The sequence below is a fragment of the Leptonotus elevatus genome, chromosome 6 (genome assembly GCF_054856555.1).
Source record: "Leptonotus elevatus isolate MCC_2025b chromosome 6, RoL_Lele_1.0, whole genome shotgun sequence".
Classification (NCBI taxonomy): Eukaryota; Metazoa; Chordata; class Actinopteri; order Syngnathiformes; family Syngnathidae; genus Leptonotus; species Leptonotus elevatus.
The window spans coordinates 19,223,503-19,237,270 of NC_141244.1; the positions used below are offsets into that span (position 1 = coordinate 19,223,503).

Here is a 13,768-nt window from a genome sequence, read left to right on the forward strand (position 1 = left end):
CTCACTCGATGCTTGCACAATTATTCTCCTAAACTCTTTGCAATAATGTCATTTTTGATGGGTTTTTTTTTTTTTATTGTTTGTCAATATAAATATATTTATAATATTTTAACATTATTCTTTTGACTGGAAACGTTCTCTCAGATAGATAGATCAAAAACATTATTCTTGTAAAATTATGTTTTTTCAAGTAACAAACTTTTGTTTTGTTTTTAAAATGTTCTATTTACATGTTTTCTTCTCAGACTTCGTAGTATTCGGTCCTCATTGAGCTAAAATGGTTACATTTTTCTTTTAGTGTCACACATTTTTGCTGGCAATATTTCACAAATACTTAAGATTTTTTTTTGTTAAATCCTAACTTTTATTTCTTGGAAAAAATTTGACTTTTTTAACGCAATGTTTTTGTTTGTTTGTGTTTATTTTATTTATTTTTATTTTTATTTTAACATATTTCTGATGACATTTTGACATCTGTATAATTTTCTTCCATGGATTTTTTTTGTTCTTGACATTTTTATATTTTTTATGCAATGTTTTTCTCCGTAACTTTTGTCTCTTTTATTGTATATTTTTCTGTAATTTTCCTTAAATAATAATTTTTTGCACTTTAAATTTGGACATTTTGTCATCCATTTTTTTCTTGTAAAATTTAGCCATTTTCTGGTTTTTTTTCTTGTAATGTTTTGCACTATTCTTGTGCAATATTGAAACTTTTTTCCTCCCAAAATTTTTTTTCTCCTTTTTATGAAAATTTAATTCTTCTAAAAAAAAATTGCCCTTTATTGTTTTTTTCCTCCCTTTTTAATATAATTTCATTTCCTTGAAGATTTTTATTTTTATTCATGCTTTTTGGATTTTTTTCCTCTTGATATTTATTCTGCTAAGCTTTTGACGTTCTCTTTTATTATATTTTTCCTCATAATATTCCCATTTTTACTTTGCTAGAATTTTGACATTTCTCTTTTTAATACTATGTCTTTCTTTTGTATTCTTACTTAACCAAAATTTCACAATTTTCCTTTTCTCATTGTACATTTTTTGTAATACTCCAAATTATTATTTTAAATTTCCTCAATAGCTACTGTTGAACACTTTAAAATTTTCTGGTATCATCTTGTGATCAGAGGAAGAAAATTAGTTTTAGCCTCTTGTTTATTGACCTTTTCCTGCATTCCTTCCATTGAATCCTTTTGTGAATGAGTGTCCTTTGCTCTTATCTGAGCTCTCACCTTGTGGTGTCCTTCTCCTCATCTTCGTCCTTGTTTGGCTTTAAAGTCGACTCACTTTTCATTGGCCTCCTTTTGCTCCCTTTCTCGTCCACTCAGTTGAGATGGATGGCGGTCGTTAGCTCCATTAGCGATAGCCCATTGACTTGCCCGTCCTTCGGGTCAAGGATACCAAATACCACGGGCCAACGTAAACTAAATTACTTTTCATAGCCTCTTTGTAATCAAATACAGACTTTTAATGGAATGGAGAACTCCCATTTTCGTGTGTTTCTGTTCAGAGTTGCCCATCACCCAATACTATTTTTTGAGTAACTGTCAACAATTGCATATTGCATTCCGTTCCATTACGTCTGCTGAATGCAGTTCCTCCGGGTTTTTTTTAACTAGACAGCCAACTTGTCCTGGTGTGTCATGTTGTATAGAATAAGAGAAATGACACTGACTGAATTGCACTGACTTCACTATTGATTTTCTCCTCTTTGCCTCATTCTTGACTTGTTTTTGTTGTTATTCTGGTGGTTGCTTGTATTGATCCCAAAAATGTGATTGATTGATCATGTTCATTCGTAGCTGCTGACCGTGGATGACAAGTCATGAGGTGGTCCTTTGTCTCCCAAATACAAGACTGTCTTATTTATTTATTGCTTCAAGTCACACACACAACGTGTCCCAAACTATAAAGCAGAGCAGTGACACTCTTATCTTTGAAAGTTCAGCCCCTGAAGCCCGTTTCACTAAACAACATCAAGTTTGGTAGGAATGTCTATCATGCAGAGACCCACGAAAAAGTCTCAAGAAGCTGTGCTTTAAAAGACACAGGAAATCTGCAATGTTGGTTTGAAGCGGCCATTTTAGTATCAAATTGGCCACTTCCAGGGCTTTTTTGAATTATTTGACAATTCAGCCCCCGAAGCCCGTTTTACTCAGCAACGTCAAATTTGGTCAGCATCTCTATCGGGGGGAGACCCACAAAAAAGTCCCAAGAAGCCATGCTTTAAAAGACACAGGAAATCTGCAATGTTGGTTTGAAGCGGCCATTTTAGTATCAAATTGGCCACTTCCAGAGCTTTTTTTAATTATTTGACAATTCAGCCCCCGAAGACCATTTCACTCAGTAACATGAAATTTGGTATTCATGTCTATGATGGGCAGACCCACAAAAAAGTCTCAAGAAGCCATGCTTTAAAAGACACAGGAAATCTGCAATTTTGGTTTGAAGCGGCCATTTTAGCGTCACTTGGGCCACATCCGGGGCTTCTTTGAACTATTTTAAAATTCAGCCCCCGAAGCCCGTTTCACTCAGCAACATCAAAGTTGGTCAGCATCTCTATCGTGGCGAGACCCACAAAAAAGTCTCAAGAGGCCATGCTTTAAAAGACGCAGGAAATCTGCCATTTTGGTTTGAAACGGCTATTTTAGCATCACTTCCGGGGCTTCTTTGAACTATTTGAAAATTCATCCCCCGAAGCCCGTTTCACTCAGCAACATCAAATTTGGTATTCAGGCCTATCATGGGAGGACCCACAAAAAAGTCTCAAGAAGCCATGCTTTAAAAGACACAGGAAATCTGCCATTTTTTGTTTTTTGAAGCGGCCATTTTAGCGTCAATTTGCCCACTTGCACAGGGCTTGTTCAAATTATTTGAAAATTCAGCCCCTGAAGCTCGTTTCACTCAGCAACATAAAATCTGGTAGGCATGTCTAGCATGAAGTGACTCACAAAAAAGTTACATATAGACACCAGACGTAGGCCATTTTGGGTGGTGTGGTTTGCTGGGTGTCCTTTAAAGACCATCTGGCCACAAAGTTTTGACGACTTGCCGTAATATGCAAAAATCTCCATCCATCATCAGCTTTAATGCCGATGATGTCTCTCCAGATGTGGTTCCTGCGCCCCCACCACTGTCCCCCGCGCTTCGACTGGCACCTACCTCAGAGTCCACGACGACCCCTGAGACACCGACCGACGTTGCCGGAACCTTGACCTCAGTCACGGACGCCCCGGAGACGACCTCAGAGGTAGAGCTCAACTCACCTTCAGAACCCGAACCGGACCTGGACCCTGACAAAGAACCCGAGAAGGACGCAGAACCAGAAACGGAGGAGGAGAAAGCTCGCCGTCTGCTCTACTGCTCGCTCTGCAAGGTGGTCGTCAACTCGGCGTCGCAGCTGGAGGCTCACAATAGCGGTAAGAGAATGTAGTGCCTCCACTACGTTTCACTTTTTGCATATTTTGGAGTGTTCCAAAATACATTTAGTTCATTTTCAAAAATGACTGCTTGAAAGTCTGCGACTGATGTGACATGTTCGCATTTTCTGTCCGCCAATGAAAAGGTACCAAGCACAAGACCATGCTGGAGGCCCGCAGCGGCGTGGGCTGCATCAAGTCCTTCCCGCGGCCGGGAGTCAAAGGCAAAGTGGCGCCGCCGTCCTCGTCCAAGGCGTCAACGGGCCTGCAGAACAAAACCTTTTACTGTGAGACATGCGACGTTCACGTCAACTCCGAGACGCAGCTGAAACAGGTGATTTAACCCGCAATGCCGTCCGTATCTGATTGATTGATTTTTGAAAATAAATTTACTAAATTGGTTATATTTGTTAATAATTTTGTACTTCATTTTATATATCGTATATATCAAAAGTGCAGTATATAAATTATCTTTTTATTTTTTTAATGTAGGTATTTATTTTGGTTTGAATGTGAGAGTATTTAATGTAAGGAGAGCGGATGTTTGGTGGCTGTCATAATGCGGCGGCTCTGGCTCGACAGTTGCCATGGCGACGCTCCACTTGCATCATTATCAGACAGCTTGTCAAAAAAAATCATCTGCGCAACAGGAATCTTTGTCAGTCTTTGTTGGCCTTGTTACCGTGGCAACAGTGGCGTACAAATACAAATGTTGAACGACGCCGACGACTCACAATCTTCAAAGGGCTGGATGTTTTATCAAATAAAATTTTTTTTTTATATTATATTGCTCGAGCAAACTTTCACAATGTAACTTTTGAATGTCATGTCTGTGAAAATTCATCCAAAGTGCGTTATGAGCTTTTTAACTCATATAGATGTCAAAAAATTAGTTTTAATTTTTTTTTTAAATTTTTGTTACCAAGAGAATGAAAACCTAGATTTTTTTTGTACATTTAGACCAGATATCAGATTTGTGATTAATTGTGAGTTAACTAGTCATGCGATTCATTACGATTACAAATTGTAATTGCCTGATGCCCGTAATTTTTAATAATCACCCCAACCCCCCCTCCCCAGTTTTTTTTTCGCCTCAGGCGACTACAATTTTTAACCGTAATTAATTGCATGACTTTACTAGTTAACTCACGATTCATCACACATTTTTATATCTGTTCTAAGACAAAAACAAAAGGTTTTCATACTCTTGTTAACAAAAGTGGGGAAAAATGTTAAACTAATGTTAAAATTAATTTTTGACGTCTATAGCCGTCAATGGCAGTGAATGAGTTCACTACAGAGACATCAACGCTAGTTTTGTTAGCCCGTCAATGGCATTTTGCATGGTGCATTAGCATTAAGCTATGATAAATTATCAATCTAATAAAAAAACATTAAATACAATGCAAGAGTTTATGCTGCTGCCTCACGGAAATGCAACAAAGCCTTCTCTTTGCATTGTGGACTTGTAGTATCAACAAATACTTGATCTGTGCAGATACATACCACCTGGCCACTTTGGACCCCCCCAAAACAAAAGTACACTGCTGCTATTTTACTCATGCTATAAAACAACAAGAAAACACATAAAAATAAAAGACGACTATCAGTAGCGGGATTTATCTGCGGTACTAATACTTGAGCAGCCATTTTATGTCGCCAAAATCTTGTCAAATGCGTCTTTCCTAATAGAAGTAACATCACTGGATGCTAAATGTCATTTTGCGCACTGCTTTGGGCTTCTAAATCTTCTTTTTTCTTCTTCTTTTTTTTGGGTGTGTTAAGTCTTGTAAGTGTGGCTTTTGTGGCTGAGATTTTCCACCCAGACGCGACGCATCCATTTTTCATGCCGACGGAGAAGAAGAACAAGCAGCAACCGCGGCAGCCGTTGTGTGCAAAACCGATCAAACCACGCAGGGCATGATGTTAAAAAAGAACAGGAAAAAAAAAGGTTGTTTATGCAAACAGATGAGGAGGAATTAAAAATGTGAGATGAGGTCCTCTCTCATATCTGGGAATGTGGCTATGTTAAAAAGGACATAGTTCACTCATTCACTCTCAGCCATTTTGACAGAAGCAATCCCCTTCACTCCCGGCTGTTTTACTGGATTTTGACTGATTTTGCAAGGCCCACAGAATATTGTGTTTTATTGCTATAAAAACATGGAACCTACCAACAAAAAAAAAAGATTAAAGTATATTTCTAACTGTTTCCGTTTTGCAGTAATTAGCATTAGAATATTGCTAAGTTTCATCATTATTCACAAATATATTTAGAATTGTGAGTAATTGTGTTTGTTTTTTCAACATGGCCCTGGTTGATCTCTTTTGCTCTGCTGCCACCTGCTGGCCGTTTGTGTAGTAACTACCATTTTTTTTCAACCGTTCTTTGAAGTTGAGAGGCTGCATCAAAGCCTTCTGTACGAAACAAACATAAAAAACTTATAATTACGTCTTTGGGACGCTTATTTATACGTTTTTGGAAGCAAATGAGTTAAAATGCCTCTGATTAACCCTGATTTTTTTTTTTTTTTCAAAGAAGCTTAACGGTTTTCTACTAACACTGACGGCTAATTGGAACTGTTCATAATTCCCTCCACTTTGACGACAAACTGTCATTTTCTTAATTCACAGGTTTAGGGTTCCTTTCTGATTAACCCCCCAAAAAGTTTAGCTGTTGTAGTAAGTTGTTTTTTTTCTTTTTTAAATAGAAGCCTGAAAGTTTTATGCCATCATTGGCTCTTAATTTGGATTTGTTCATAATATCCTCCACCTTGACGAAGGCCGACTGGCCATCATTTCAGTCCGCTAAAGGCTAACGAAGCCCGTTGCTGACCAAAACAGCAGCACCTTAGCGAGGATGAGTTTGGTCAGTCATTTTTGGTTTACCAGGCAGCTTATATTTCATATAAATCAGCAAACCGGGAAAAAAAAACTCCTGTACTGCACTGCGCACAATTTCCCAACGTTGATCGCAGTAATCCAGAAGAATGTCTTGTTTTTTTGCCCCGCCCTCAGCACATCAGCAGTCGTCGTCATAAAGACAGAGCGGCGGGGAAACCGGCCAAGCCCAAATACACGCCTTACAGCAAAGGAGCCACCAAGCAGACGGTGAGCTAGCGACACGCATTTTGCGCTACCAACACACACGCTGACCAGATTAAAAAGTCGTTTACAATGGCCAGAATAAGGTTGTTTTTTTTATTCCTTTTTTTTATTATTATTATTATTTTTTTTTTTATATATATATATTTTTTTTATTATTATTTTTTTTTTATAGAATAATGATTTTAACAGGACGTCGATAAGGTACTTGTGTATCAAAGCCCTTTTGTAGTCGAATAATATTAAGAGTAAGATAAACACTCGTGTCAACGTTTGTTGCATTACAAGATTAAAGCGTGAAGATGAACGATAAGAAGGAAGAAAAAGTGCTTTTTAAAAAAGTTACCATTTGTGAAGACAATGTCCCCCCCCCCTTCCACTTCCTCGTTACGCCCCCTCCTCGTCCTCCAACAGTGATTGATAAGCCGTGACATGGCGGCGCCGCCAGACCGCCGCGTTTCCATTATGGATACAGAAGATTAGGCCGGATAACTTTGGTCACCTTTTCACACTATTAGCTTCACTGTGTGTGTGAAACTGAAGGCTGGAGCTGCAAACACAAATTCACATCAACGCCGTCCGCCGCCATTTGGGGTTTTGTCTCGCGCTATTAAACTTTACTGTCTTCGCCGAAGCATTTCGGCTTTTCATACAATAGCTGGTCATTTATTACACACGTTGCGTTCGAATATAGGATGAAATTGTCTTTGATGTTTACAAAAATATGGATTTCCGGTTGAATAAGGATGACGAGCTTCAAGACGATATTAACTCTTTGACTGCCATAAACGTTATAAAACGTTTAGCATAAACCTAGGGAAGGGCGCCGAGGACGTTAAAAGACGTCCCCTATGTTTTTTTTTTTTTTTTTCAAAAACGGGTGCAGGAAAGCCTTGGGCAGCTGTGCTGAAAGAATCAGGCTGATCTGATTAGTCAAAGACTCGTTTTGGCCCCTAGAGGGCAGCGATGACTCTCTTTGCACAAGGTTGGATGGGCCGCCCACCGTGGGCGTCAGTAGAAGACGTGAGGCGGAGCTAGAGTGTTGAGGAGACAATGGCTGATCCAAGCCACAATGGCTTGACCAAGCAACCGGTTACAAGCAGCTCAGCTTGAGCATTTTTTTCAAAGACGGAAAGCATCAATCAATACTAAAAAGCGCATTGATGTCAACGATGATGATGACAACGAGCTCTACGCCAAAGTTGGAAGCTTTGGCGTTATGAACACGTAGTAAGCCTCACGGCTAAGCGCGGCTAGCGCGGCTAGCGCTGCTAAGGCCGGAAAACGCGCACAATAGCCGGCCGGGTACTTCTACACAATCGGACATTCGATCGGGCGATGGAGAGTTGGCATCGACCAATGCAGATTGATGATGATGATGAAGATGACAACGAGCTCTACGCCAAAGTTGGAAGCTTTGGCGTGACTGTTATGAACAAGTAGTAAGCCTCATCGGCAAAGCGCGGCTAGCGCGGCTAGCGCTGCTAAGGCCGGAAAACGCGGAGCTGCACAAGCGGACATTCGATCGGACAATGAAGAGTACCCCGAGTCCAATGCATATTCATCGGAGGAGCGGGTACAGTCTGATCACGGAGAAGACACTGTTTCTGGACTACGATGCCACCATGAATGGAGTGGATAAAATGGATCTCCTACCACCCGGTATAGCAACTGAAGGACACGGGGAAGCGAGACGTAACACCACCGTAACGTAACCGTAGCATGATCCTGATATTAGACTTGACACACACTGCAGTATATACTTGCTATTCCCCGGAAAAAAACGGCCGGCAAGAAAGTGGCGCACGCGAAGAGGCAATCTTGTGCAAATGCTGTTGCGTCTCCTTGCACGCAGGAGAGTGTTACAAAAAGAAAAACTGTCGTTGAAACATCCACATATTTGTAAATAGCACCACAGTTGCACACATTTGTAAATAGTTTGCCAAATTGTTGTCAAATTGTTACACTGTTGAATGTAAATAAACGTATTTTGCTATCAAAAAACACTTTTTCATTCTTGGTGGTAGTGTTTTATAGAAGTAAAGCACTATTTAGGTGTTTGTGGCATCATTCATGGACAAAAAGAAGTGTCAAATTCACTAGAATGCATGAAATAATATCGTTTCACTAAAAGCTTGATTTCTCCGTATTTTGGTCCAACACGGGCGAAATTGGGTCAAACTAACCATTTTCTATTGTTGATTACTAAAGAACGGAATAAGGTAGAAACAAACTCTTTTTTTCTGATGAAAGATGAAAGTCCAATCTTTCATTTGGTAGTACGTGTGTTTCCATAGTCCAAACAGAACATTTTCTGTGGACCTTGAAAATCAGTCAAAATGCTTAAATCGGCTGGCACTGGCGGCATCCCTTTTCTGAAAACGTCTGGCAGTCAAAGAGTTAAAAACACAAAACATAAGTTTCAGTTCAGATTAAATTGTCTTGGATGTTTTCAAAAACATGCACGTAAGATTGAATAAATATGATCCAAAAGGATATCATTAAGGTTAACATTAACAAAAAACACATACGTAAGGTTTAATAAAGATGTTTACCCAAAAACATTACAAGGTTTACTCATTCACGATAAACGCCCAAAATTAATTTGAACTATTTCTATTAGTTTAACATTTTTTCCACTTTTGTTAACAATACTATGAAAACCTAGATTTTTTTTTATTGCACATTTAGAACAGATATGACATTTGTGATTAATCGCGAGTTAACTAGTGAAGTCATGCGAATAATTACGATTAAAAACTTGAATTGCTTTTCTTCTTCTTTTTTTTTTTTAAATTCATTCACTGACATTGACGGCTATAAACGACCAAAATTCATTTGAACTATTTATTTTAGTTTAACATTTCTTTCCCCACTTTTGTTAACATGAGTATGAAAACCTATAATTTTTTTATTGTACATTTAGAACGATATAAAATTTGTGATTAATCGTGAGTTAACTCGTGAAGTCATGCGATTAATTACGATTAAAAATTGTAATCGCCTCTCGTCCCTCATTTTTAATAATCTTTTTTTTTTAATGAATTTATGAGTTAAATAACGATGTTGACGTAAAAGACGACATTTACCAAAAACACGGTGAAGAGTACATTTATTTTGAGGTTCACATAAACTCATACAAAAGGTTCAAAAGATGAAGTTACCTTTCAAAAACATTCACCTAAAATCAAGAACGTAAAGTTGACAAAATACCATAAATGCGATGTTCAGGAACAACCAAATTGTCTTTGATGTTTAAGTTAAATTGATGTTGATCACAAAACACGGATGATTAAATAAAGATGTTTACCAAAAACACATGCTCAGTAAAAAATTTATTGTTTTTTTATGTAATTTTTTTTTATGTTATGTTAAATGAAGATTAAATTGTCTTATTATTTCAGACTTACACAAACATGTACGTATGTAATAAGAAATGTATCTGTGATGACTACAAAAACGCACACATTGAGTTCATTACCCTTAAAAACGACCACAAATATGTTGAGAGTCTAAATTGTCTTTGATGGCTACAAAAATAAAGACGGTCAAAGACAAAAAAAAAAATGTGTTGATGTTTAAAAAAACAAAATCATTTTTGATTTTGAAGAATACACAAGCACATTTGTTCCATTCAAGACTTTGTGGGTGTTTTAAAATAAAATAAAAAAAATCCTGTCCGTTGGTCTCATGGCAACGTGCAGCGATTGCAATGAACCTGACAGTTGTTATTCAACAGCTGTACCAAAAGGGATTTAAATACATCTGCATGCATTTGAATAAAATGTCATTTCCAAGATTGGCGTATAGCTGAAAACAATATATATCCTTATAAATTGTATTCAACAAGCGTGTAAGTGAACTTGTGGACGTGATCCCGGTCCACGCAGGAGAAACTTTCCACGTTTCCAGCAGTTGAAGATTGCATCGCCGTCCATTCAGGCGACAAATGAAAAGGAAAAAGTTTGGCGTCTGGCCGCCTGCTCATCGTCATCGGCGTGGCTTTTTTGGTGGGGGGGGGGGGGGGGGGGGGGGACGCCATTCTTCCAGAATCCATTTCCTCGTCCAGCGTCGGTGATACTGATGGACCGCGTCACCTTCAATCTCTTTGATTGAACTGGCTGCTTTTTTCTTATTTGATAATCAGTACTTCAAAGAATCACGCAAATTAGGGTTCGTATAAACTAAATTGTCTTTGTTTACAAACGTGTTCATGTTAAATGATGCTTTGTTTTCAAAATACGTTATTTACAGACTAAAATCGGAATCTTTTAAAAATAATTTTTGCTCGGTTCAACAGCGGCAAATTGACAAAACCGTGAGTTAGGTTGATGTTGATGTCAATACTAGGGGTGTCAAAATTAGTGTCATTTTAAAAATGTGCAGAATTTACTTCATGTTAAAGATTAGATAGCTCTTAATATGAAAAGAAAAATGAGCTGTTGAGCTGTCGCCAACGTCTTACAAATGTAGTTATGTCATCGAGTGGCAGAAAAATGACCTCAACACAAATCAATATTGCACTTATTTTTTTACAGTTCATACATCTTTTTAGTTTTAACTAAATTTTATGAATTATTATGAAATTACAGTATCAATGACTAAAAGATGCAGCCATTTTTCTTGGTATAATTTTTTGTATCCACTTTTATGTTAACTCATTCACTGCCATTGACGGTTATAGACGTCAAAAATTCATTTTAACTATTTCTATTAGTACATTTTTTTTTCCACTTTTGCTAACAATAGTATGAAAACCTAGAAAAAAAGGTATTGTAAATTTAGAACAGATATCAAATTTGTGATTAATCGTTAGTTAACTAGTAAAGTCATGTGATTAATTACAATTAAAAAATGAATTGCCTGAAGGGCCTATCTTTAAAAAATATATTAAAAATAAGAGGCGTTTAATCATAATTAATCGCATGATAATTTTATATCGGTTATAAATGTACAATAAAAAAATCTAGGTTTTCATAAAAAATGAAATGAAATGAATTTTTTTTTAACTAATAGAAATTGTTCACATTAATTTTTTACGTCTATAGTCGTCAATGGCAGTGAATGAGTATGAAACTTTTTATTGTACAATTAGAACAGATCTCAAATGTGTGATAAATCGTAAGTTAACTATTGAAGTTATGCGATTAATTACGATTAAAGAAAAATGTATCACCTGACACCTGATGTTTTGTAAAACATGTTAGCATGTTTATTTAAAAAAAAAACATTAGCTTCAATAACTACATTGTCTTTCATGTTAACAAAACACGTATGTTGGATTCAACAAGCAAAACATTCACTTTGATGTTTACGAAAACGTATGTAAGGTCCATCAAAGACTATTTCTGTAATGTTTACAAAAAGACATGAACAAAGACAAATTTGTCTTTGATGTTTAACATATACAAAAAAACATTACACAAAATGTTCTTATTATATATGCTTTAGTTGAACAAAAACAAAATTATCTTTGATGTTTATGAAAATCATACGTTAAGGATAAAGACAAATAAAATGGACAAAGCAAAAACAAAAACGAGCTGAAACCGACAAATTTTGTCCTTCTCCTCCAGCAGATCCAGCAGATCAAGTTGAATTTGTGCAAAGATCATCCGTGCCCGCCGCTGGCCGCCCACCTTCTTCCCGCGCAGCTAATGGCGGCCATTAGCAACACGTTCTCGCAGCGCTCCACCCACGGCCACGCCCCCAACGCCGCCCTCTTCCCGACACCGTCCCTCCCCGCCCCCCTGCTACGCCCCGCCCCCGGCCCCATCAGGACCGCCCACCCGCAAGTCCTCTTTGCGCCGTACTGACCCCCCGATTGGGCGGCGGCGGACCTAACGCGGCGACCAGTCTATGCATCCAGGATTCATGATTGACAGCTGTCGGTCGATTTGTACAGATAAATGAGGGCAATAATGTAACACACACACACACACACACACACATACATGAACTATGCAGTGTCATTTCTCAATGAGCGTCGCTAGGTGGCGCTCACATTCCTGTTTGCACTTTAACTTTTGTTGACGTGCACGTTTGATGCTAGACTGTGTTCAATGGTTAGACTACGTGTCGTTTTGGGGTTTTTTTTGTATTAGTCCTTGCATATGTATACACAGCTCCCAAAAAATTTGCAATATTTGGTCTTGGTTTCAAATTTCCGGATGACCTTAAAATGACCTATACAGATGAACTTCATTTGACCTCTTTTAAACATTCCAATGTCCATCTGTTTAATGTTTCAGTACTTTTTGCGATTCGATTCGTATCACGATTCATAGGTCACGATTCGATTCGATGCCGATTAATCCCGATGCAAATCTATAAATTGATTATTCCGATATTTTTTTTTTAACTCAAATTTAGACAACACTAATCAGTAAACTTGTACATGTACACTACACTGTAAGATTTGTATGAAAATGTATTTATTTATCTGAAAATTCAGGTTGCAGTCTGTTTCATGTTTGAACAGCACTGAAATCAAATATTATGGCTTAATGTTCCATTAATATAACATTCTTACCATGCTTAATGTGTAAATCCTAACCCGAAGTAAGACGTTTTGTTGAATATTCCCATAAAAAAATTTATGTTTAAAAATCGATTTGGCCGCATATCGAACCGATTCATGAATTGCGCGCTATAATTTCGTTTTTCTAACACCCCTAATAAATATATATATATATATTGGCCAATTAATCTGTTATCAGAATTTTTTTCCCGTCAAATATTGGAATCTGCATCATCCAAAAAAAATCATCAAAAAAATACATAATTTTTTTAATCACGTTCCGAGTTCCGACACACCTGTTTTACCATTCAGCACCCTGTCGTCGAACAGCAAGTTGTGCAAAAAAAAAAAAAAAGAAGTACTGAAACAATGAACAGGTGGGCGTTCAAACGCTAACAGAAGGTAACATTAAGTTCACCTGTAAAGGTTATTTTGGGTCATCCTGAAAATTCACATCAAAGCCCCTTATCAAAAGTTTTTGGGTGAGTCGTGTGTGTGGTATGTGCGTGCGTGTGTATGCGTGTTGTTTGGATCGCCGATGCTTCTGTGTGTTATGTGTCAAACGTGTTAAGAGAAAAGTGTTCATTTGAAAATAAAATAAGAGTCCTACTTTGTTAAATCTGCTTATTCAATTCAAGTCATGGGACAGTTCATTAGGTACAGAAGGATCCAAAAATTGCTGGCAAAGAGCAACTGCCGTGACTTTGACCATTCTCTGTCACAT

The 13,768-nt window shown here is 37.6% G+C and overlaps 1 protein-coding gene across 11 annotated transcripts in view; it reads left to right on the top strand.

Annotated features, from left to right (window-relative positions):
- znf385d (zinc finger protein 385D) overlaps positions 1-13,663 on the top strand; it is a 115,474-nt gene extending 101,811 nt beyond the window's left edge. For 10 of the 11 annotated variants that reach the window (XM_086078634.1, XM_086078635.1, XM_086078632.1 and 7 more), the window contains 4 exons: positions 3,111-3,419; positions 3,566-3,753; positions 6,438-6,530; positions 12,101-13,663. In XM_086078634.1, coding sequence (XP_085934760.1) covers positions 3,111-3,419; positions 3,566-3,753; positions 6,438-6,530; positions 12,101-12,340 — 830 coding nt within the window. In that variant the 3' untranslated portion in view covers positions 12,341-13,663. The remainder of the gene's footprint in view (positions 1-3,110; positions 3,420-3,565; positions 3,754-6,437; positions 6,531-12,100) is intronic. The other variant, XM_086078630.1, reaches the window with a different exon arrangement.
- Positions 13,664-13,768: the final 105 nt, after the last annotated feature.